The sequence below is a fragment of the Euleptes europaea genome, chromosome 16 (assembly GCF_029931775.1).
Source record: "Euleptes europaea isolate rEulEur1 chromosome 16, rEulEur1.hap1, whole genome shotgun sequence".
Lineage (NCBI taxonomy): Eukaryota > Metazoa > Chordata > Lepidosauria > Squamata > Sphaerodactylidae > Euleptes > Euleptes europaea.
Window position 1 is genome coordinate 55,887,707 of NC_079327.1, and position 26,198 is coordinate 55,913,904.

Below are 26,198 nucleotides of genomic sequence, written 5' to 3' on the forward strand. Positions count from 1 at the left end.
GTGTACCAGAATAGATTTTCAAAAAGAAGAAACTACACTGGAAAATTCCTTATCCATGTTACATACAATTAAGTCTAAGATCAAGATGGAAAGGCATAGAGATTTACAAAACAGAATACCTTCAACATAGATTGCAGATCTGTCCATCTCTTATAGTCATCAAGGTCAAGAAGAAACTGGGGCAGCACATGAGAAAGGGATGCTCCTTGGCATCTAACATCAAAACAAGAATACAGGCAATCATAAAATCAGATACACATTACTTTTCAGGGATGGGTTGCTCCTGGCCCCACCACCTTCCCTAAGGATATAGAGATGTTTATCCCTATGGATGTGAGCTCTAGTCCCGTGATAATCCGATAAACAGACTTCAGCAGACAGGCAGTCCAAAGAAAGCTGATTTATTAGAAAACCTACAGGTAGCAGAAGCCAGGAGCAAAAGGATATTAGTGAAGATCATAAGTTCAATACATGGCATAAATAGATGGGTAAATGGGAGATAAGTCTGGGTACCATGGCAACCCCCTCCCTAGAGTTGTCAGGAGCTCTGGAAGTTCCCACTTGAGAAAGTCAAAACAATCTGGGAGCCGGCCTTGGTCGGCACCTGGTGTAACCACAGCATACCGTTCTCAGGCCTATGCCTGACATTTGCCCCCCCCAAGCCCCCCCCCTACTTCCCCGACGCTGGTTTGTGAGGATAGGTGTCATGGAACTCGCGGATCAAATGGGGGGTGGAAACGTCGCAAGAATACACCCATTCATCCTGAGCAGAGCTGAAGTGCTTCCAGCGAACCAAATATTGAAGGGCACAGCGGTGAATACGAGTGTCCAGGATTTTTGCCACTTCAAAATGCTCGTTCCCCCACCACCACCACCATCTTGGGAACCTCAGAAGGTGACTCGGGATGCCATTTTGGGGAAGGGACGTGCTGCTTCAGGAGGCTGATATGAAAAACGGGGTGAATTCTCCTGAGGGATTTGGGAAGGGAGAGTTCTACTGTCACCTGATTGATAATTCGGGAAATGGGAAACGGACCCACATATTTGGCACTGAGTTTCCTGCACGGGTGGGTAGACCGTAGATTTTTGGTGGACAGATACACTAGATCTCCCACTTTGCACTCCCACCCGGGGGATCGGTGTTTGTCAGCCTGAGCCTTGTATTTACACTTGGCCCGATCCAGGTTTTTAATCAGCCACGACCAGGACATTTGAATCGTGTGCGCCCATCCGGCTACATCTGTGCCTCCCTCCTCCCCTGTAACATCAACATGGCCAATGGGGTCAAATTCTTTACCATGCACCACAAAGAAGGGACTGAACCCTGTAGATTGGTGGACAGCATTATTGTAAGCATATTCAGCAAAAGACAGTAGGTCCACCCAATCATCCTGGAAGTAAGTGACATAACAGCGTAAATAGCATTCCAACACAGCATTCACCCATTCCGTTTGGCCATCTGTTTGGGGATGAAAAGCACTTGACAGTCCCTGTTCCACCCCGACTAGTTTTAGGAAAGCTTTCCAAAACTTAGCCACATAGGTCCCCCCACGGTCGCTCATGATCTTGCGCAGAAAACTGTGCAGTCTAAAGACATGTGACACAAAGAGGTGGGCCAATTTCAGGGCAGAAGGGATACCTGCGCAAGGTACAAGATGCACTTGTTTCGAAAACAGATCTGTGATCACCCAAAGTACAGTTTTCCCCCCGCTGAGGGAAGGGTCAGTCATGAAATCCATTGCAATCACTTCCCAAGGTCTAGTGGAGGGTCTCCAAGGGCTGCAACAATCCAGGCGGTTTGCCCTGGGGCCGTTTGGCAGCAGCGCAAACCGGGCAGCTGCGGATAAATGAGTCCACGTCCACTCGTATGCCCGCCCACCAAAACTGCCTCCTCAGTAAATGTAGTGTTTTGAGAAAACCGAAATGTCCCACAGTTTTAGCCCCATGAACTAGACCCAAGACCTCCCTCCGCAAATTGTTCGGTACATATAATTTAGAATCCTTGTACCAAAGGGCCCTGTGTTTAACCAAAGTAGATGGGAGACTCCGAGAGGAGAGTTCTGCTTGGTAACTTTGTAGAAGAGTTTCCCTGAAGGAATCTGACAGCCCCTCTGGTTCCTGCACCTTGGGAGTCATGACGGCAGGCTGCTCAGGTGGAGGAGACGTCAGCGCAGGCAAAGGGAGCGGGGCGGGCGTTTAGACTAGGCGCTGCACTTCCCCCACCTCCGAGAGCGGCGGCGTTGGGATCCGGGCCTGAGACCGGGTTTGTACTGCCAAAGTGGGCAACAGCCATCTTTGGGCAGGAATGAAAAGGGATTCCGTGGGGCGGTCTATTTTGGTAGGGTATTGGGGAAGCCTGGACAAAGCATCAGCCAACAAGTTCTGCTTCCCAGGAACATGTTTCAAAACAAAACGGAATTGGGAAAAGAAGTCCGCCCATCACACTTGTTTGCGGACAGCTTGCGAGCCCCCGTTAAAGCTTCCAAGTTTTTGTGGTCACTCCAAACTTCAAAGGTTACTTTAGATCCCTCTAAAAACTGTCTCCACACCGTGAGGGCATGCTTAACCGCTGCGGCCTCTTTTTCCCAGACCGGCCAGTTGAGCTGAGATTGGGAAAACGTCTTAGAGAAGTCAGCACACGGATGCAGTTGACAGTCTTCCCCCTGCTGTAGCAATGCACCCCCATCACCACCTCAGAAGCGTCCACTTGGACTATAAACATCTGTTCACAATCAGGGTGTTGCAGAACTGGTTTGGAGGTAAACAGTTGCTTAAGCGTGTCAAAAGCAGTGTGACACTGTGGGGTTCAGTTTACGCGGGCAGTAGGTAAGATGGCCGCACTGCCCTTCCCTTTTGTTTTGAGGAGGTCCGTGATGGGCAGCGCAATCTGGGCAAAGTTGGGGAGGAACCAGCGGTAAAAATGTGTGAACCCAAGAAATCTTTGAACTTGCTTACGAGTTGTGGGTGGTTCCCAGTTTGTTACTGCCAGCACCTTTTCGAGGTCCATGGTTAGCCCATGGTGCGAGATTATGTAGCCAAGGAAAGTCATGTAGAATCTCATTGATGAGTTGCATGAAGACCCTCGGAGCCCCTGGGTCAGCCGTTCCAGGGGCGACGGGCAGGCTACAGCGAAATGCCCCATGGCACCGCAAACAAGGCCCCCCTCTGAAACTGCGTCACTCGGTTTTGCGAGACGGAACATGTTTCCGCGAAGCAGAAACGGTGGGTTTGGGAGGGTTTCTCAGGGTTCCCTCTTCTTTGGCCCGACATCGGGTGAGGGAAATGAATTGGCGGCGGCTTTCAACCTCTTCCGCCAGTAGGATCCACTCCTCCAGAGTGGGTGGATCTCACTGCATATATGCCCAGTTCAAAATATCGGGATGTAAGGCTTCCCAAAAATAATGCACTCGGGTGGCTTCCGTCCAATCGACAATTTTACTTGCAAATCTCCAGAACTCATCAGCAAATTCCCTGACTGAGGAGGATCCTTGACGGAGTTGTAGGAGGGCAGCCTTGGCCTTCTCCCCTGGAACAGGACCTCGAAACGTCATCTTAACGCTCGCATAAACTCATTGAGTGAGCGAATGGATCGGGCCCGGGTATCAAACTGTAGGATCATCCATTCTGCAGCCCTCCTGGTCAAAAGGGACGAAACGAATCTCACCCGACTGTCTTCCGTGGGGAAGGTATGCCCCTGTTCTCTCATATAACTGTCCACTTGGTGAAGAAAACAGGGCAGCATTTCCGCGGAGCCATCAAAAGTCACTCGTAGGCGAGGCTGTTGCCACGGCACGATCGGTGCCGCTGGGGGGAGCGGAACTGCAGGCTGGCCCGGCATCCCGGGTTGGAGTGGAATTTCAGGCTGGCCTGGCACCCTGGGTTGGAGAGGGACCGCTGGTTGGCCTGGCACCCCCAGCGGAGGCACCGCAGGCTGGCCTGGCACCCCGGGCGGAGGCGCCGCCGGACCCATCAGAAGCTGTCCTGGGGCCGGCATGGTGGCTGCCGCCTGGTGCAGCTGTTGGTACTCCCACCCCAGTACATCCATCTGGTCTTGCATCTGGGCCATCCGCTCCAACAGTTCTCTGTTTTGGTATTTTAAAGTGTGAATTTCCTTCTCAGCCCCCCAGTGCGTCGAGGGTGACCAACGCGGAGGTTGGTATTCCATTCATCCAAATCCTCCTCCTCCGTATCACCCTCTTCCATGTACCCTCGTCCCTCAGGTACAAAGGTGTAGTGGGAGGCCGCTCCGGCAAGCCGTTGCTGGCGGGACACCATCTGTGGCGGGTAGGTGTCCGGAGAAAACGAAGGAAATGATGGGAGAGAGGTCCAGTCCGCCCCGCTGCCCTTCGGTCGTGCTCCGGCCGCCGTGGCCGCCTGTTCCTTGGCCCGAGTCCCGGCTGCCGCCTCCACCAGTAGTTGCTCCGCCGCCTGTCGCTGGGCAGCCTGAACCCTGGCTGCCATCTCTGACAAAAGTTGTTCCACCACCTGTTGCTGGGCAGCCTGCGCTTGAGCCACCTCCAATTTGGTGGCCCGGGCCGCCGCCGCTACAATCGGCTCGGCCGCTTGTTGCAGCAACAATTTCAGTTCCGGGTAGTTGGCAAGCCTGGGCGAGTTCCGTGGAGGAAGGGCCGTACTCCGGCTCGAGAAATTTGCGGACGTCTTCCTCCGTCGCCGTCACCGGCAGTAGATCCACGAGGCACAGGAGTGTCCGAGCAGCTGCATCCTGAGCAACCGGGGTGAACTGGTCCCGATCCGAGGGGCCTCCTCTGGCCAACATGGAGGAGTGGGAAGCGGGAATCCGGAATGCTCCGAAGTCAGCCCCCAGTCACTGCAGAAGGGCAAAATCTTCTTGTGCCAGCCGTGTCTCCTTCAACAAAGCCTCCAGCCACCAAAGTTTGTCTTGGGCACGGAGGTCAGCTTCCCTCGTTTCCCACGGGGCAGCTGCTTCCAGTCGTTGCCACTGGTCCACTACCAACCCAGTCAGTCGGTTGGACTCGGCGTGAGTCCGCTGTGCCTCCTCAAGGATAGCACGCAGCAGGTCAGGATCCTCGGGGAGTTCGTCCAAAGCTCTAACCTGCGCTCCCGGCGATCCCTCCAGGGCTCCAGCCAGAGAGAAGGTCCTCGGGGAGCATGTCCTTAGCTCCAACCCGAGATCCTGGCGATCCCTCCAGGGCTCCAGCCAGGGAAGAGTATAGGATAAGACTAGTATCCTAATGTGAGCTCTAGTCCTGTGATAATCTGATAAACAGACTTCAGCAGACAGGCAGTCCAAAGAAAGCTGATTTATTAGAAAATCTACAGGTAGCAGAAGCCAGGAGCAAAAGGATACTAGTGAAGATCATAAGTTCAATACATGGCATAAATAGATGGACAAATGGGAGATAAGTCTGGGTACCATGGCAACCCCCCTCCCTAGAGTTGTCAGGAGCTCTGGAAGTTCCCACTTGAGAAAGTCAAAACAATCTGGGAGCCGGCCTTGGTCGGCACCTGGTGTAACCACAGCATACCGTTCTCAGGCCTATGCCTGACAATGGATATATATCAGTATTCAATGTATACAGATATGCAACTCAAAAAATTAAATAAACACGAACTAGTAGTTATTCCACCAGCATTCTAATCTCTTTTTGTGAATATTAGTTCTGTAAGGAACTTAATACACTTATATGACCAAATCTGATTAAAGTATCCTTATAACAATATTCTAAAAGCTTAATCATCCATCAGAACTAGTTTTTGCAATAAGTTACAGATGTATTTCTATTTGGTATAGTCTAATTGAAAAGCTGTGATTTGAATAATGAAGGATATGACAAATAGAGACGAAATTGAGTTGCTCTAATAGTGAGGCAAGATGTAGCAAAGGCAGTCAGGACCAATAATTCAAAGTCTGACCAAATAATACCAATCAGACTTCAGGGAAAGCCTGTCAACATAACCATAATTCAAATTTATGCCCCAGCAACAGATGCTGAAGAGGAAGAAATTGAAAGCTTTTATGCAAGTGTCCAAGAAGAAATTGATCGCACACTTAAACAAGATGTGCTGATAATCACAGGTGACTGGAACACAACGTAGAAAACAAAGTAGAATGTTGGAAAATTTGGGCTAGGAGCATGAAATGAAGCAGGAGAACATTTCACAGAATTCTCTGAAGACAGAAATTTGTTCATTGTGAACATATGTCACAGGCAGAGAGATCTTTCTCATGTTCATTGGGATAGGTACAGGATTGGGTACATCCACAATGTTCTCTCGGAGGCATGAAGTCATTGCTTCCAGTTTATCCATGGTTGCCATGGATAATTTCTTGGAACATCGCAGGTTGGAGGAATAAAGCTAGAGATAAGGACTTTCAATGTTATTTGAATACTTTTGACATTGTGCTCCTCCATGAAATGTGGTCCCAAACGGCAATCTACCTAGAAGGTTTTAACTCTTTCTCTACCCTAGCTTTCCGAACCAACTCAAAAGGTCGCCCCCATGTTGGACTATCTATTTCTGTGTCTTCGCTTCTTAAATGTAGCATTAATATGCTACCGGTTGATAGCCATACTGAGCAAGATGTTAAGCTTACTTTTGATAATTATTCCATTATAATCTTGAATGTGTATGTGCCTTCCACTCTTGATAGACATGCTCTTTCCCAGCACTGGGACCGCTTAGCTACCCTTATGGAGGATTTAGAAAGGAAATACCCCATTACTGAAATTATCGTTGCGGGGGATTTTAATGCGAGGGTAGGGAAGGACTCTTAAATTTTCTTTAAAGTCCTTGGCCTAAATTTAAAGGATCCCCTTCCCCCATTTTTCTCTTATGAAAGATATTCAAAAGATAATAACATCAATCTGGCAGGTTCTTTCCTAACTAAATTTTGCCACCAATTTAATAGGATATGGTTGAATGGGCCAACCGACTTTCCCAAGGCTGGTGAGCTTACATTCATCTCCTCAAGAGGTAGCAATGTGATCAATTATTTTTTAATATCCTCTTCCTTGAAATCCTGTATTCTGAATTTTGAAGTGGGAGATTTTATCATCAGTGATCATCTTCCTCTTGTTTTGACACTCAATATGGGTCACTCTGTTGTGACTCATCCCCCCCTTGTTTCTGCAAATACTGAACTAGAAATACCTCCTAAAATTGTGTAGAATGACCGTACCATTCATGAAGCTAGATGCCTTTTTAGGTGTGATTCTTTCCTGGACCTCAGGGCTGCCCTTACTGATAATACAGAACCTAATTGTAAGCTACTGTCGTAGGATGCTCTGATCTCTCAACTATCTTGATCACTTAGTATAAAATATAATTCCACAACTAAAAAAAGTAACAATGGAGCTAAGCCGTGGCTCTCGAAGAATTGCAGTATTCTTAAAACCCAACTGCGCAAAATGTATAGACAATTTCGTTCTTCCAACGATCTTGCCCTCTTTCCTAGCTACTTCCAAAAAAAAAAAACAATTACAAGAAAGTATAAATAATAGTAAGTTGGAATTTTATAATAACCAATAGGAACAATTATACCAAGCTACGGTCCTAAACAACTCTTAAGAAATTTTGGGCCATAGTTTCAGGTTCCTTCCAGGAGGCATTTTCTCCTACGGTCATTATTTCTCCCCAGAATTGGTTTTGCTATTTTTCTACCCTATTTCAGCAGAATCATGCTAATCCAGCTAATCCAATCGACTTTGCTGGTGAGGACCTGCCTGAGTGGCCCCCAGTGAACCCAGATGAAATAATGGAGCTAATCAGCCAAATGAAGTCTGGAAAAGCCCCTGGTCCTGATCTGATCCCTGCTGAGCTCTTAAAGTTGGACAAGGAAGGATGGGCAGCCCCTCTTGCTTCATTCTTCACCATGATTGATCAAACAGGACTCATCTCAGATGCCTGGCGGAACACGATCATAGTCCTGATCTATAAGAAGGGCAACCGTTCCAACCCTTCAAATTACAGACCAATCAGCCTCTTATCCATTTTAGGCAAATTATATGCCAAACATTTACTACTTAAATTAACTTTGAGGATAACCGAAAAAATATCCTAGGCCCTGAAAACAGAGTTGCACTTACCTGTAACTGCTATTCATTGATGTCTTCGGTGCAGACACACTTGTGGGACTGCGCCTGTGCGCAGGCCTACCGCCGGAAACTTTATTAGCCTTAAGCCTCAAACTGGGGATGCCCCTCCCACCACAGGCGGGTGGGTTCAAAAGGGTCCAGCATTAGCTTAGCAAGGACCAAAGATAGTGACCACTGGGAAGCTAACCTAGGGCTTGGAGGAAACAGATTGTTAAGGCCCTTCAGAAAACGTTTGCAGAGAGGATGGGAAAAGGCTGTATACCCCTCTATCGTGTCATAAAAGGCTGATATCGCTGCTAGGTGTACACACACCGACGAGACTGACAAGCCTCTCTTGGTTAACTCTAAAAGGTATTCTAAAACCTTAGGAAGAGGGCAAAGAAAGGGGGAATGACCCTCATGGTTCGCCCAGTCAAGGAATCTATCCCATTTTGTATCATAGGAGTAACGAGTTGAAGGCCGTCTGGCTTGCAGAAGTACCTCCTGTACTGATGGCGAACAACCCACTAACGACTGGGTAGAATTCTCCATGCCGTGAGGTGCAGTCTCTGCACGTTGTGGTGCGCTAGCTCGCCCCAACGAAGTAGATTCGGGTGACAGGGAAGAGCTCTGCAGTTCTCTCCTGCCAGCTGCATCAGCAGAGTGAACCAAATCTGCTTTGGCCACCGAGGTGCTATCAGGATGCAGTCGGTGTTGTCTGCAATTATCTTTCCCAAGACCCTTGCTAGTAATGGGAACGGGGGAACGCATAGAACAGGTGGTTGGACCAAGTGATTTGGAATGCATCCTCCAGTGAGAGTGGATCGTTCCCTGCTAGCGAGCAAAATTCCTCTGCTTTCTTGTTGCACCTGGTCGCAAACAGGTCGATCTGGGGGGTGCCCCATTCCTGGAATATGGGGAAGAGGAAAGGATCCTGCAGTTCCCATTCGTGGTTGGTGGTAAAGTCCCTGCTCAGGGAGTCTGCCCAAGTGTTGCGGATTCCCGCTATGTGTATAGCCCTTAGCTCTACGTTGTTTGTGAGAGCTATCCCCCAAACTCTCTGTGCCTCCCTGCAAAGAGGGATGGAGCCCATACTCCCTTGTTTGTTGATATAAAATACGGTGCAGGAATTGTCTGACTGCAGTAGTGTTCTTGAATTCTGGAGAATATCTGTGAAAGAGGTAAGAACGTAACATACAGCACGTAATTCCAGAAAATTAATGTGTAGGGATGCCTCTCTAGAGGTCCACCTGCCCTGAATGGAATGAACTCCACAGTGACCTCCCCAACCCTCCATGGATGAGTCAGTGGTGAGAGTAAAGTCTGGGTTCCAGTAACCAAGGGGGATACCTTTCAGGAGGTAGGGTTCCAAGAGCCACCACCATAGAGATCTCAGGATGGCCCTGGGAACAGACAGCCTATGCCACTTGGAATGGTGGGAAAAGTCATAGGCCCTAATAAACCAATTCTGCAATTCTCTCATTTGTAGTCTAGCAAATGGGGTGACTGCAGTGGTTGAAACCATGAGCCCTGGCAACCTTTGTATAGAGACCACTGGTTGGTGTCTACACTTCAGGAAATGGTGGATAAGATTCTTGATAGAGGCCACCCTTTCGTTAGGGAGGAACGCCCATCCGGCATTGGAATCTAACACCGCGCCAATAAGTTGCACTCTGGGGGAAGGGTCCAGCTTTGATTTCTTCAAATTGACCCTCAGGCCGAGTTTGTCACAGGTGGATAGGACAAGTTGCAAATTGGTGGACAGTGTGTCTGGGCTAGTGGTTGTGAGCAGCCAGTCATCGAGATAGGGATAGATGCTACAACCCTGGTCTCCAAGAAATGACATCACCACAGCCATGCACTTCATGAAAACTCTGCGAGCTGTGGCAAGGCCAAATGGGAGGACTGAGTACTGGAAGAAGTCAGACCCATAACGAAACATAAGAAAACGTCGATGGTCTGGGTGAATGGACACGTGAAAGTATGCATCTTTGAGGTCCAAGACTGCAAACCAGGTGTTGGGTGTAATGAGTTCCATAATAGAGGGTAGGGAGATCATTCTGAACTTTGAAACTCGTAAACATTTATTTAAGAACCTGAGGTCAATGATGGGTCTGGAACCCCCATCCTTTTCATCAACCATAAAAATTCTAGAAAAGAAACCAGAACAAGGGGGATTAACCTTTTGAACAGCACCCTTAAAGAGGAGCTCCTCTAGTTGGGGTGCAAAATCCAGGAAGGGGTTATCCCCCGCTGAACTGGCGGGTGAACAAACAGGGATGAACTTGAATTCCAAGCGGTAACCCTCGGAGATAACCGTGAGGACCCAGGCATCTGAACAGATAGCTCGCCAGGCCTCATAAAACTTAGCCAACCTATTCAGGAATGGTAACTCCTCTAGGTTGGGCTGTGGAGCTAGTCAGAACTTTTGAGAGGACTGTCTTTGGTCCTTGTGTTGAAGGTTGGGAGCTGCACGTTGCTTGAAACTATGTTTTGACTGGGTTTGTTGGCTGTGGTGCTGAAATTGCCCTTGTTGAGGATACGGTTGAAACCTCTGGTATCGTTGCTATCTGTTGAAGGAAGGGCCAAAGGTCTGCTGACAGTATTGTGGCTTGTCTCTTTGTTGCTGTTGGAAAGGATGAGCCACTCCAAGGGATCTTGCTGTTTGGCGATCCTTCTTTAAATTAGTGAGGAACTCAGTGGTAGTGGAGGTGAAGAGCATGTCCCCTTCGAAGGGGAGATCTTCAATGTGCGACCTCGTATCCAGAGGGAGGGCCGTAGTACAAAGCCACGAATGACGTCTAAGGGTGACCGCCGAGGCCATTGTTCTAGCTGCGATATCAGCTGCATGTTTGCCAGCATTAATTTGTTGCCTTGACAGGCGGGTGGCTTCTGCTTGAATTAGACGCAAGGCGTTTCTAGAGTCTTCGGGAAGCAGATCAATGTGGGGAGCTGATTTTTCCCACAGGAAGAGTTGGTACCCCCCCCATAATAGTTTGGCAGTTGGATATGCGGAAGCTTAGGGCTGAAGAGGTGTAGGTCCTTCTGCCCAGCTGATCTAACCGTTTACTTTCCTTATCCGCAGGCATCGAGTGTGGGCCCTGTCTCTGTCTGGATTGCATCTCAGTAGTCACTATAGACGAAGGAGGGGGATGGACCGTGATAAATTCTGCCGACTCAGGTTTCATTCTATATAGGTTCTCAATTTCCTTAGATGATGCAGGGATGGATGCAGGGTTTTTCCAGATTGATTTGGCAACTTCGGAGAGGCCCTCTAGGATAGGAAAGGCAGCAATACCTGGGGTGTCAGGGTATAGGCGACTGAGAATCTTATCTTTAGGCCTGTTGTCAGCTGTAGAAATGTTGATGTCAAGGACTTCAGCCATCCTTATCATTTGTTCCATCCTAAGTTTCAGGTCCTCGGACAGGGATATAGCATCTGTGTCTCCCACTAGTTCATCTGGTAGGGGCTCCGAGACTCCTTCAGAGCTCTCATCTCTGGTTTCCGAGTCATCTGGTTCTGAATCCCCTCTGGGAGTTCACTGGGTCAGTGGAGTGAAAGGGGAAGGGAGTTGAGGTGCCTTCAGGACCACTGGTTCTCCCTGGATGGAGAGTTGTCTAAACCTGCAGAACTCGATCCAGTCCTCAACGAGCTCCGGAGATATGGTTGGTGCGGACGTGGAAGGAGCAGGTTGGAGAATCTGCTGCAGTACCGAGGGGGTTGGTACCAGGGATACTGGATCCAAAGGGTCCGGATCCGAGATAAGTAAAGGGTCCTCTAATGTTTCCAGCTCGATGTCGGAGAAAGACTGGAGTGGAGAGCCCAAGTCCTTTTTTCCTTTTATCCCTTAGAAGCTCCTTGATCAATTGATCTTGAGCAGCATATATCTAGTGTTGGAGGGATATAAGGACTGAAACAAATCTTGCCACTGACAATGTAGCCTTGGGGTCCCGGTCGCTTAGTAAAAAAGGCATTATGTCAGTCACAGAGGCATTGGATTTGTATATTAAAAGGGGGGAAATATAGTGCGATTGAAGTTCCTCGTAAAAGCGGCATTCCAAAAGGGCATGGGCTAATGTGTCAATAGAGCCAGAAGAGCAAGGGCAGATCCTGTCTGAGTATGGTATATTCAGAATTCTGCCCTGCATTACCAAGGAAGGATTAGCATTCAATCTAGCCAAGCAAAAAGCTCTACAGAGACGAGGAGTTGTCAGATAATATGTATAGGCAGGCAGACCACGTGGAGGGGGTATTCCGAAGAACTGGGATGAACAGACGCGACGAGCACGAAAAGTAGTGCTGTTATAATCGAGCTCTTTAATGCGCTTTTTAATTTTGGCAAAAGCTTCAGTTTTCCCAAGATCTGATAACATATCCTGCGAGAAGCCCAACAATGCCAGTTTCTCATCTAAGATTTTTTGCCATGAGGATTTGAAAGGGTCATGCTTCAGAGAAGCTAGCAACCCCTCAGTGCTAAAGCAGAAGCAGTGGACGATCTATAGATTCATTGATGGCTGTAATCCAGATGGCAACACCAAAGAGGATAATTGGGGTAATTTTCAGGTTAAAAACCTGAATAGCCCCGGAATACATTTGCCACCTTTGGTGTGAAAAAAATTGACAATAGCACCAACCCCAGGTTTAATTTTGTTGGACACTGCTTTTTGATGGGCATTCCAATTTAGGTTACGGGAAAACAGAATGCCAAGGTAAACAAACTCCTTGACTTGGTCAACCTCAAAGCCATCTAATACCCAGCGAAAAAGAGGCATTTTTCTCCTCTTAGCGAAGATCATGATCTTAGATTTATGATGGTTTATTTTAAGACCTTCCCTAGAGCAGTACTCAGAAAAAGTTTGCAAAGATCTTTTCAAACCAATTCTTGTGCGGGACAGGAGAACTGCATCGTCAACATAGAGTAGAATCGGGGTGGAACGGCTTGCAAGCTTTCGGGGGTGGCAAAACTCTGAGAAATTGGTTGCCATATCATTCAGGTATAGATTAAACAAGAGAGAAGCAAGGAGGCAACCTTGTCTAACTCCCTTGGCCAGTTCAAAAGGCTCGGTTAGTTCTCCTTGGTTGCCACAGCGAACCTGAGCTGTAAGGTCAGTATGAAATTGCTGGATAAGCCATAGTAACCTCCTATCCATAGTAGAATGTGATAGTTTCAACCATAGCCTCTCCCTCGGGATGGTATCAAAAGCTCCCTTAAGATCCATAAAACCCACATAAAGGGTGCCATTTCGGGGGGAGGAATATTTCTCGGCTAGATGGGAGAGCACTAAACAGTGGTCCATGACAGACCAACCCCTTCTGAAGCCAATCTGTTCCCAGCCAAGGATGTCATTACTCTCAACCCAGTCCAACAGCCTCTTTAATAAGTAGGAGGAATACAATTTGCCTAAGCAAGACAAAAGGCTGATTGGACGATAACAGCTTGGGTCAGAGCGCTGACCTTTTTTAAAGATTGGGACGATAATGGTATGTCTCCAAGATTTTGGAATAGCTCCTGATGCATTAATTTGTGTGAATACAGGAGCAAGAATGTTGGCCCACCATTCGCTGTTGACTTTAAAAAGTTCGTAGGGAATTAGATCAGGACCTGGGGCTTTGCCTGAGCGTAGGCGATCAATGAGCGGTTTAATGTCCTTAGGAGACACATCTGGCCAGGAATTCAGCAAAATAGAAGGTGCTACAGGTATAAGACCCTGGTTTTCCACAGAGTAGGAGAAGAGGCTCTTGAAGTAAGCTACCCAGACCGAAGACGGGATACATGCGGGGACTCTGACATAGCCATTACTTAAAGAATTCACAGTCCGCCAGAAGGTTGAATTATCGTTGTTGTTTATAGCTGTAATCAAGCTCCTCCAATTTTTATATAGGGCCTCTTTTTTCCTCCAGTTTACCAAGTCCTTGTAGTTCTTTTTAATAGTTAACAATTCCTTCAGTACTGAAATAGTGTTGTTCCTTCTGAATTCTCTATGTTTCCTGTTTATTGCTCGTTTGAGTAGTCTACACTCGCGGTTAAACCAAGAATTTCGTTTGTATAGAGCGTGCAAGCTTGAGGTGATTTCTTTAGTAAATAGAGGTTTAAATAAATCAATTAATCTGAAAAAAACATTTAAGACAGTAGCTGCAGACTCTTGCTCAAGGAGGGCAGCTTTCAATGAAGTCACCTCCAAAAGCTGCATTTTGCCCCGCACCAAGGAATCAAGCTCAGGGCTCCAGTAAACACGAGCTAGGGCTTTTTGGGATTGGTGCAATATTTGATGGTAGGACGGTATTAAGTGTGGAACACATAACTGGTTGATTGAAAGAGAGATAGGGAGATGGTCACTGCCCATGTAATCGCAGACTTCCATATTACTGATGAGAGGTAAGAGATTTAATGAAACCAGAAAATAATCGATAACACTGGCACCATTTTGGCTAAAAAAAGTGAAATCTCCATTAGGGTCGATCTGCGATCGCCCATTTACTATTATTAGGTTCCTCTGAATAGCGAATTGGGCCAGACTTAAGCCGGAAGAATTGATTACCGAGTCCCTGGAAGTTCTAGTATACCATAGGGAACTCAGGAAAGATTCATCAAAATTCCCTATAAGATTTTGGAAGAGAGTATTATCATCCGGCCCTATTTGTGCGTTAAAATCACCAGCCATAAGAATTGGAATAGTTGGGTGGTTGTTTTTGATGTCATCAAATAGTTCTCCCAGACGGGCCCAGTTTCGTGCAGTATTACTTGATCTACCAGGAGGAATATAAACAGAAAATAAAATAAGTGAAGAAAAAGTCAGATTTACTCTAACTGCTAGCACCAACTCTTCAGCCAAAAGAAGGTCAATTGAGCTTATGCTTAAAGAAGTGGAGATAAAGCATGCTAGTCCTGCACGAGGGCGGCCCACAGAGCCTTTGATTGCTTTTTGGGTAAAAGAGGTAAAGCCTGGGAGAAAGATCTCATTTGTGGCCCAAGTTTCCTGAACAAGGATGATATCAAACGTCGAGAGAAATAACTGTATATCAGGATCAGTAAGTTTAGCTGCCCATCCAGCAACATTCCAGCTGAGAAATTTGCAGCAAGATGAGAGTCAGTCCTTATCAGGGAGATCTGTAGGAGACATCTCCCTAAGCAAGTTAGAATCTGCTGTAGGAGGACACACTATTATGGTTGGTTCCAGAGGAACCGGGGCATTGCCTTGAAATAGGTCAGACTCTTGGGCTGGCTGGCTTACTAAATCAGGAGTCATATCAACCGTGTGTTTGGGATTTGGTTGGTGCTCAGTTCTAGTAGAAAGGGAAGGTACCCTTGGTTTAAAAGGGGGTAAATGGGCCTGTGCTGACTTAATCTGGGTAAGGTTATCTTTAAGGTTCCCTAGCCTCATTATTATATTGTTTTGTTCCTTTGTCGGGAGAATGCGAAAAGAACTAATTAGTTTTGCATCCTCCATTTCGAGTATATCATTAACCGGGTTACATGGCTGGAGCAGAGAGCATCTAGAATCTGGTGGTAGGCTTGATTTACGGTACATGAATTTTAGATTTGAATCAACTGGGGAGGCATTCTTTAAACTAGCTGGAGACAGATCTATTAAAGGCTTATCAACCTTGTGAGACTCAGCCAGGTTTTGGGGAGCAAATTTAGTTGATTTTTTAAAGAGGGGCTTGGGAAGGATCTTAGATGAGAGCAGAGGTGCTATTGTTGTTGTGCGAAAGGATTCTTTGGGGAAAATGCCGAATGTCATTAGTCGGTCCTGATTTTCAAGGATCAGCGCTGGGATACGGGGGGAATAAAAAGTAAGGGACAGACGATGTTCACTTAATAATCCTGGGAGTCTATCAAAGTATTTCAAGTCAATATCACTTGGGTGGCAGTGCAATAAGAATGCTAAATGCTCTTTAATTCGCCATTTCCCATGCCAGCTTATAACACGCCCCTGGTAAGAACGTATGCTTAAAGAGATCCTGAAGCTATCAGGGATAAGGGTAGGGTGATTAGGATAGTGGGACCTTTGTACTCCATGCCTTCGAAAAAGTGGGGTTCTGTGCATAGGTGCAGGAAGATTTCCTGATGGGAACCTTTTGGTGCAAGATCAGGGGAGTTTAAGCGTGAGAGTTGTATTTCCAAAATATCCAATTTGTCATAGATCTTCTGGAGGGTTTTGGAAATAAGAAATGTCTGCAAGGCTAACAGACTTAAGGTGTCATACTGTTCAGTATTTCCATTCTCCTCCTCTATGCAAGCTTGGGGGTTGCCAACATTTGAGGATATTTTAGGGGTAAAGGCAAAGCTTGGGCTAAATGGTGTACTCTCCTGAGCATCAGGGGCAATGGGGTTAGAAGACAACTCAGTAGGCAAGTCCTGCAGCACGTTAAACCTATTAGTGGTGTTAATAGGTATAAAAAAAATCATCCATCTTGCTTTGATTACTAAAAGGGAGCTTTTCAGTATCAGAATCAGAGGGGAAACCTCTTTTTCGACTCATTTTAGAGGACATGAGGGGTGCCAATATTACTAGTAAAATTAATGATGAGATCTATACTACTAAAAAAAATAAGTAAAGTTAAAATAGGATAAATATATATATGTATATAAAAGTACTCAAGTTTCAAAATTTACAGCGATAGAACAGTAAGACCAAGGCCCATAATAAAATGTAGAAATATAAGACTATATAGAGCACAATAAAACAATAAAACCAAAGCTCAAGAGTACAAATAGATAAATGAATAAACAAATGGGCTATAGTTTAATTGTATGCCTGATGTGGATATAAATATAAGATACAGAGATATATAAAACTATTTAAATTTCTAAGAAGAGGTAAGAGGGATAGAAATAGAAAAAGCAAGGGAAATTAGAAGTTACTAGAGATAACTAGTTGTAGCTGGTTTAAAACAAGGGTATGGCTATTTAAAAACAAAGCTATTTAAATGGCTAGAATAATATTAAGAGAAGTTAAAAGCTTTAGATGTAGGGATAAGGATAGTGATAGAAATAACAGGAGTAATTAAAAATCACTGGAAATAGCTAAATATAGCTGATTTAAAATAAGGGTGTGGCTGCTTAAAACAAGACAAAATAAAATAAGATAAAAAGATCCCTGTTTAAAATAGCACTTATTTAAAAGTAGGAGCCTACAACGGTTTAAGAGTAAGAGGTAAATAAGCAAAGATAATAAGGGGCAAAAAAAGTGGGGGGAGAGACAGCTAAAATAAGAGGAAGGCAAAGCCAATAAAATCCTACTTTCTCAGAATAGTTTAATCAATATTGGCAAGAACCCTTTCCCCTCTCCTTTCGTACCCCTGAGGAGATGTGGGGTAAAGAGTGAGTTTCTATGATAGAATTCTAATTCAGGGTTTCCCCCTTGCTTATATCCAACCCCACCCCACGGATTTTGTGAGCGTCATACAGCTCTTTGCCTCAGCGTCTGGCAGAGGCAAGAAAAAATTTTCAGAAGGACAAATCAAATCCCCAAAAATGCAGGCAGCCAGGCACCAAATAAACACCACAACAGGGAAAGTGAAAGCTAGACAGGAGCAGAGGAACTTAAACCAATCTGCAGAGTCGCAGGCTGTTCTCAGCTCGGCCCCCCACCCCACTGGCTACATAGGTGTCGCCTGAGGCCTCGGTAATGAGCTCAACAACAACAGACTTGTCGAGCCTGCAGGGGTAAGGGAGAGAAAAAGCAGAAGATTTATAGTGCCCAAGTAGGCACTAAAGCAATAAAACAATAAAATAATAGTCTAAGCAAAGGCTTAGGGCTAAAAAGAAAGTAAAAATACGCTCCACGGAGCAGAGCTCAGTCACAATGCTGCTCTCAGTTTCAACCGGAACCGGAACTCGGAGAGCCTAAGTGGGGAGAAGGTGTTCTCGGTACCGGGGTCGGTACCGACTGAGAGAGGCTCGGATCCGAAGTCTTAGGCGTCGACGCAGACTTTCTGCGTACCGAGTGGCCAGATCCGGAGTGCTTCTCCTGGTGTTTGGACTTATGCTTATGCTTCTTTGTCACATGGGTCGGATCCGAGAGTGTCGGATCCGAAGGCCTCGGAGTTGTACTGGTACCGGGGGTCGGTACCAAACGTTTCGACTGCGAGTCTCCTGGAGATCTGGAACCCGTTGAAGGGGAGGGTGCTGAAAGGGCCTTTTTGCATAGTTCGGCGCTCAGCCGGTGCGTGCGAGCATTGCGAGACCGGGTAGAGAAGCCTTGGCATATCGAGCATTTTGAGACATTGTGCCCCTCATCTAAGCAGCTTAGGCAAAGATCGTGTTGATCTGAGTGCGGTATCTTGGCCAGGCACTTCTTGCAGATCTTGAAAGGGGTTTTGGGGGCCATCACGGTCCTCAGCGCTAGGATGAGGGAACCGTGAATGAGCGGAGATTTATTTTCCCTTTCCTTTTGTCTTTGTTAGGATCCTCTTTAAAACTGGTGGAAAGAAGAAGAGAGCCGGGAAGGCGCGGCTCTAAAAACAACTTACGGAAGCAAGATGAGTCTGAGGTAAGGCAAAAGCTCCGATCTAAGGGGCGGCAAGAAAGGAACTGAGGAGGGAGGGGGATGCCCCGCCCAGGAGCATGCGGACGTTTCGGCGCAAACGCCAACCCCGCCTGCGGTGGGAGGGGCATCCCCAGTTTGAGGCTTAAGGCTAATAAAGTTTCCGGCGGTAGGCCTGCGCGCAAGCACAGTCCCACATGTGGGGCTGCACCGAAGACAGAAGATGAACAACTTGGTTTCTGCAAGATCATTGGTTTACTATAGATCATTGCATCACCTTAGCGCATCTGGCCGAAAGGTACATTAAATCTGGGAGATCTAAACTTTATGCAGCCTTTCTCGATCTCAAGGATGCATTTGACTCAACTGACAGAGAACTATTATGGGCCAAATTGCATCAGTTAGGTATGGACAAGAGACTCCTTAAACTAATTATTTCACTGTATTCTTCCACCACCTGCCAAATCAAATGTCCAACTTCAGGAGAAATAATCCCTAAAATTCCCTTTATTAAAGGAGTCAAGCAGGGGTGTATTCTTGCCCCTTTTTTATTTAATCTTTTTCTTAACTATTTAACTCCTTTCTTAGCACTGGAAGACTGTCATTCCCCCAAACTAGGCACTAACCATGTGTCTATTTTACTCTATGCGGATGATACAGTATTACTCTCCCGCACAAAGGTGGGTTTCAGACGTTTGCTGAATAGATGTCTAAATGTTTTCTCTATTAACAAATTACAACTGAACTATGAGAAATCCAAAATACTAGTATTTGCTAAATCCTGCAAAATCCAAAAATGGATATTTGTGGGAAAAGAAATGGAACAAGTAAAGCAGTTTAAATACCTGGGTTTCTACTTTACCTATAACATGTCCTGGTCGAACCATCGTAAATCAGCCGTTAATGTTGCCACCATTAATGCGTCGGCTATTTTACTTTTTTTTTTTTGGCAGGGGCAATCAACTTGTTCCATCTGCATTGAAAGTCTTTATGGCCAAAATAATTCCACAACTACTCTATGCCATTCCAGTATGAATTAATGCTTTTGATATTCATGCTGAAAGGGTACAATCCAAGTTTGTCCAGAAAATCATGGGCTTTCCATGTTGCGTTCTTTATGCAGCCCTCTGCTTAGAAACTGGCCTTGTTAGGATAGAAACAAGAGCCTGGCTTATGTCAATCAAATACTGGCTGCGGATACACTATCAATCTGATCCTAGGAGCTTGTTACATCATGTGCTGTTTGAATCTAACATCTCCAAATGGTCCACTGGTATAATGGGTAAAATAATTTTAATGGGCCTATCCACTGAATCACTGTTTATGCTCCGTTTCTCAAGTGCATATCAAATAGTTAAACGCAGAATTCTGGACATTGAACTACAAACTCTTGCCAGTCTTGCCAAAATATCTTGTTCCCCCTTGAATTTTGAAATTCCTTTCACTACTGGTCGACTGGCTCCTTATTTGTCTACCCTACGTGCCCCGCAAATGCGCAGAGCTTTTGCACTTGCTAGGTGCAATGCCCTTCCTTCAGCTATTACTTTTGGCAGATATAACCAAACCAGATACTCAGCGAGGCTTTGTCCCTGTTACTCAAATTCAATCGAGTCGGTTTCCCATATCCTTCTTCATTGTCCTTGATATAATGTCATCTGCTCCAATTTTCTCGACTCTATTTTAACTAATATATCAGGCCACTCAGAAGCCCTCATAATCTATCATCTTCTTAATGATTTATCACCCGAAATAACTGAAAAAGTAGCTGTTTTTTAAACTTAATAATCAAAAACAGATTGGATAAGGTTTAATGATTGATGGCTTTCTAATATGTTTTTGTTTCCTCTGACCATTTATTATCTGTATGGACGATCTGTTGTTTTACATCATATGCCAATAAAAGGTAACTGTATTTCAGGCAACCAAACAGGCAATTGTATACATGGACATCAACAGATGGCCAATACAGAAATCAAATAGGTTTCATAACTGCAAGTAGAAGATGGAGAAGCTCTATTCACTCCACTCAAAAGAAGACCAAGAGCTGAATGTAAAACAGATCATGAATTGTTAATAACAAAACTGAAGAAAAACACCAAAATATTCATAGTGTCAAAATACAATCTAAACAAAATTCTGAAGAGTTTAAAGACCATGCAAAGTACAGATTGCCATTGCCAAGTGCAAGTGAATGTAAACCAGAAAAATTATGGGTTGAAGCCAGATATATCATCAAGGAAGAATGTGCAATGACTATTTTTATAGCCAAAAGAAATGAAAAGCCTCAATGGATGACTGATGATAATTTAAAGATAAAAAGCAACCTCTTTTTTAACCCACAAATTTAACCCACATTTCCACATTGATAATACACTACTAACATAATACACTAGTACAAGCCACAACAATGGTACAGTTCTAATCACAGACACCTCCACACTGATGATTAGCCTCTGTAGTACAGCACTATCACAAAGGCAGCTGCTTAATAGGACAGGGCTATAAATGGCTTCCAACAGGGTGGACTTAGCCAATAAGAAACATCTAGTATCAAAGGGAAAGTACTCAGATCTTCTGATAGTTGTCTGAGACAACGATTTCACAGATAGAGAATAGAACTTGATAGGGCACATAGTGGCTCCCAGGGCCATTTCAGATCAGGAAAACAGTTTGTGAGGGAAGCCTTAAGCCCCTTCTTCTCACAGAGGCCTGGGAATTAAGTTCCGAGTAGCATACATTCAATTAAAAATCCTTGCAGCAGCCATGCTGAGGACACGGGAACATAAGGACTTCATAATATGTGAATCAGCTTTCAGAAACATCACCACTGCAATAAGCCAGTGGTAAGAGATAAGGGCACCCTGACCTGGATGGCCCAGGCTAGCCCAATCTCATCAGATCTTGGAAACTAAACAGGGTTGGCCCTGATTAGCATCTGGAAGACCACAAAAGAAGTCCAGGGTCGCTATGCACAGGCAGGCAATTGCACACCACCTCTATTAGTCTCTTGCCTTGAAAACCCTAGAGGGTAGCCATAAGTCAGCTGGGACTTGATGACACTTTCCACCACCACCAAGAGATAAGGGTACAGGGTTGCAACCAAAGGTGCCCTTCACTTCCACAGAACCCCAAAAGAATTTAATGGAATAGGAAGCATGTTGCATACTGTTGTAAATGTAATGTCCTTTGATCATATGAATAAAGACAAATACACACATTTAGAAAGCAGAGAAATTATTAATAATCTGGGAAGGGTATTAAACTTTCAGAAAATCTATTAAAGGTAGTTATCAAAATATAAAGATCCCTCTCAAAAATCCACTCACTTGAGAAAAGTGATCATTGTCGAATGCTGCCAGTGGAGCTGCACCACACGCTGAGTGGGGTCAAAGGGCAAGGATTGGCTTGAAGAGATCCCAGGAAGCAGCTGCCCACTCAGATGGAGAAGCATGTCATAAATGGTCTTGATATCTTTGCCAAGGTTTTGTTTAACCTTTTCATCACATGAAGTCATTTGAATTTTACAGACATCACTGGGAGAGAGAGAGAAATTGTTTCAATATTAGATGCAAGCCAACATTAAAAACATTTATGCAGCCACTTCCTTAAGGAATTAAATGTCTCAGGCATCAAACATAAAATTCTCTGAGACATGCTTTACAGGTAAATCTGAAGCCATTGATGTACTTGTAGCTAATTTACTAGTAGGCAATCTTGTGAAGTTATCCCTTTCTAAACTCATTTACCTCAATGGGATCAAACTGAAAAGAATGCAGAGGATTGCACTGTTAATCCGATGGCAGGTAACTAGTAAAGCAAATCTTTCAAAAAATAGCCCTACAAGAATCTGCCCCCTTAATTCTATTATATACAAACTGGGTTAAATATAATGCAGTCTTCTTATATCATGCCGGTAAAAAGTTTTGTTCAGTACTGACAGTTTAAATATTGCCCCTATGTGTGTGTGTTAATTGCCGTCAAGTAGTTTCCGACTCATGGCGACCCCATGAATGAAAGTCCTCCAAAATGTCCTATCTTTGGCAGCCTTGCTCAGGTCTTTCAAATAGACAGCTGTGGCTTCCTTTATTGAGTCAATCCATCTCTTGTTGGGTCTTCCTCTTTTCCTGCTGCCCTCAACTTTTCCTAACATGGCTGTCTTTTCCATGATGTGACCAAAATACGATAGCCTCAGTTTAGTCATTTTAGCTTCTAGGGTCAGTTCAGGCTTGATCTATAACCCACTGATTTGTTTTTTTGGCAGTCCACAGTATCCATAACACTCTCCTCCAACACCACATTTCAAAGGAATCTATTTTCTTCCTATCAGCTTTCTTCACTGTCCAGCTTTCACACCCATACATAGTAATAGGGAATACGATGGCATGAATTAATCTAATCTTGGTGGCCAGTGACACATCCTTACACTTCAAAATATTTTCTAGCTCCTTCATGGCTGCCCTTCCCAGTCTCAATCTCCTTCTGATTTCTTGGCTGCAGTCTCCCTTTTTGGTTGATGGTGGAGCCAAGAAATAGAAATTCTTCAACAATTTCAATTTGCTCATTGTCAACCTTAAAGTTGTGTAATTCTCCTGTAGTCATTACTTTTGTTTTCTTGATGTTCAGCTGTAGTCCTGCTTTGGCACTTTCTCTTTTAACTTTCAGCAGTAGTCGTTTCAAACCTTCACTATTTTCTGCCAATAACGTAGTGTCATCAGCATATCTCAAATTATTAATATTCCTCCCTCCAATTTTCACTCCACCTTCATCTAAATCTAATCCAGTTTTCCTAATTATATGTTCTGCATATAGATTGAAGAGATCGGGAGATAAAACACATCCTTGTCTGACTCCGTTGCCAATTGGAAACCATTCCGTTTCTCCATATTCTGTTCTGTTGCCTCTTGTCCAGAGTACAGGTTGCGCATCAAAACGATCAGATGTAGAGGCACACCCATTTCCTTTAAAACCACCCATAGCTTTTTGTGATCCACACAGTCAAAAGCTTTGCTGTCATCTATGAAATACAAGCTGATTTTCTTCTGAAAGTCTCCCGTATGCTCCAGTAACCAGCGTATATTTGCAATATGATCTCTAGTGCCTCTTCCTTTTCTGAAACCAGCTTGAACATCAGGCATTTCTCGTTCCATATATGGTAACAGCCTTTCCTGTAAGATTTTGAGCAACACTTTACTTGTGTGAGAAATTAATGCGATGGTCCGATAGTTGCTGCAATCTTTGATGTCTCCTTTCTTGGGAATTGGAATGTAAATGGATCGTTTCCAGTCTGTGGGCCATTGTTTTGTTTTCCATATCTGTTGGCATATTCTTGTCAAGATTTTGATGGGCTCCGTTTCTGTGGCTTGGAATAGCTCTATTGATATCCCATCTGCTCCTGGTGATTTGTTCCTCCCGATTGCTCTCAGTGCAGCTTTCACTTCACTTTCTAAAACTGTAGGTTCTTCTTCAAAAAATTCTTCTTGGAAAGCATCGGTTATCCTTTCATCTCTTCTGTATAGTTCTTCAGTGTATTGTTCCCACCTTTTCTTTATTTTGTCCTTTTCAGTTAATGTATTTCCATGCTGATCTTTCAGCATGCCTAACCGTGCTTTAAATTTCCCTTTGATTTCTTGGATCTTGTGGAACAGATCTCTTGTTCTTCCTTTCTTGTTGTTCTCTTTATTTCTTTACACTGGTTATTATAATAGGTCACTTTGTCTCTACGGGCGAGTCGCTGGAACGTTGCACTTAGACTTTTGATTCTATTTCTGTCACCTTCTACTTTTGCTTCTCGTCTACCTCTGGCAATTTTAAGAGTTTCCTCAGACATCCATCAAGGTTTTTCTTTTCTTTTGGCTACAGGAATAGTCTTTGCACATTCTTCCTTGAGAATATCTCTAGTTTCCACCCATAGTTCTTCAGGTTTACATTCACTTGAACTCAGTAATGCAAATCTGTTCCTTACATGGTCTGTAAACTCTTCTGGAATATTGCTTAGATTGTGTTTTAGTGCTATGAATGTTTTGGTGTTTTTCTTAAGCTTTATCTTGATTTTCGATATGAACAATTCATGATCTGTACCGCAGTCAGCTCCAGGTCTTGTTTTGGCCGAGAGAATAGAGCTTCTCCATCTTCTGCTTCCAATTATATAATCTATTTGATTTCTATACTGGCCGTCTGGTGATGTCCATGTATACAATCGTCTATTTGGTTGCCTGAAACATGTGTTTGCAATGAACTAATTGTTGTCTTCACAGAATTCTATGAGGCGTTCTCCTGCTTCATTCTGTGCTCCTAGCCCAAATCTGCCAACAACATTTGATTCTGCTTTGTTTCCTACTTTTGCGTTCCAATCACCTATGATTATCAGCATATCTTGTTTAGGTGTCTGATCAATTTCTTCCTGAACACTGGCATAAAAACTTTCAATTTCTTCCTCATCAGCATCTGTAGTTGGGGCATAAACTTGAATGATGCTTATGTTGATAGGCTTGCCCTGAGGTCTGACTGATATTATTCCGTCACACTTTACATTATAGCTCCTGACTGCCTTTGCTACATCTTGCCTCACTATTAAAGCAACTCCGTTTCTTCTCTTTTTGTCATTCCCTGAATAAAACACTTTGTAATTTTCTGATTGAAAATGTCCTACTCCAGTCCACTTTAATTCACTTACTCCCAGGACTGAAATGCCCATACGTTCCATTTCTTGTTTAACAATTTCAAGCTTACCCTGATTCATGCTTCTCACATTCCATGTTCCTATTATATGTGTTGAACAGCTTCGGACTTTCCTTTTGCATCTATTCATGTCAACCACTGAACGTCCTTTCCGCTTTAGTCCAATTGCATCATTAAGAACAGCGCTACTCGTACTTGTCCTCTGTTCTACCCCAGTAGCAGATTGAGTGCCATCCAACCTGGGGGTCCCATCTTCCAGCACTATATCTTTTTTCATTTTGGATTGCCTCATCATAGGGTTTTCAAGGTAAAGGATGGCCAGAAGTGGTTTATCAGTGCCTTCTTCTGCACAGTACTAACCAGGGTTAGCCGTAGTGGTGCTGCCATTGTCACCTTCCACTACTGCTGCTGCCCAGTAGCTAACCTTCAGGGATTCCTCTGCCCCCATCCCCATTGGAACTGCCTGTTCTCTTCTGCGGATGTGGCCATTGATCCCTTAAGGGGGTGGATGCATCTTCATCTGGTGTCTCAGCTGTGACCATTCGACGGAATGGTCTCTGCTAGGAGTTTAGTCTAGAGTGACCCCTTACGGTATTGCTCTCAGCTTCCCTGACACACACAAACCCCCTCACCACGTTAAGGTGTGCAACCAGAAGGGGGATTGCTCCTGTGCAGTTAGGTAAATACAGCAATCTTGAAGGTGGGGATAGTCAGGTGTTGGCCAGGGATGGCGCAGCCGCACCACCTCCTGAGGCTTCCTGACCTGATAAAACATGAAAAAAATGTAATAGGAACAAAACCCTGTGAAAGTCCCCCATTGAGTTTCACGAGGCTACGGCAGCTATTTTGCAGATGTAGCTTGACAAAAAGGCTTTGGGAGCTGACTCCTCAATTAAGAATGGGGGCACAGCAAGCAGGAGCACAGAAAAATCCCAAAGGAAATAACAAGATCAAACTGTACACTTAATTGAA

General features: G+C 44.8%; 1 protein-coding gene across 1 annotated transcript in view; it reads right to left on the minus strand.

Moving 5' to 3' along the window:
* CFAP47 (cilia and flagella associated protein 47) overlaps positions 1-26,198 on the minus strand; it is a 380,184-nt gene that overhangs the window by 228,122 nt on the left and 125,864 nt on the right. The window contains exons 36-37 of the mRNA XM_056861810.1: positions 21,875-22,081; positions 120-213 (exon numbers count right to left, since the gene is read on the minus strand). Coding sequence (XP_056717788.1) covers positions 120-213; positions 21,875-22,081 — 301 coding nt within the window. The remainder of the gene's footprint in view (positions 1-119; positions 214-21,874; positions 22,082-26,198) is intronic.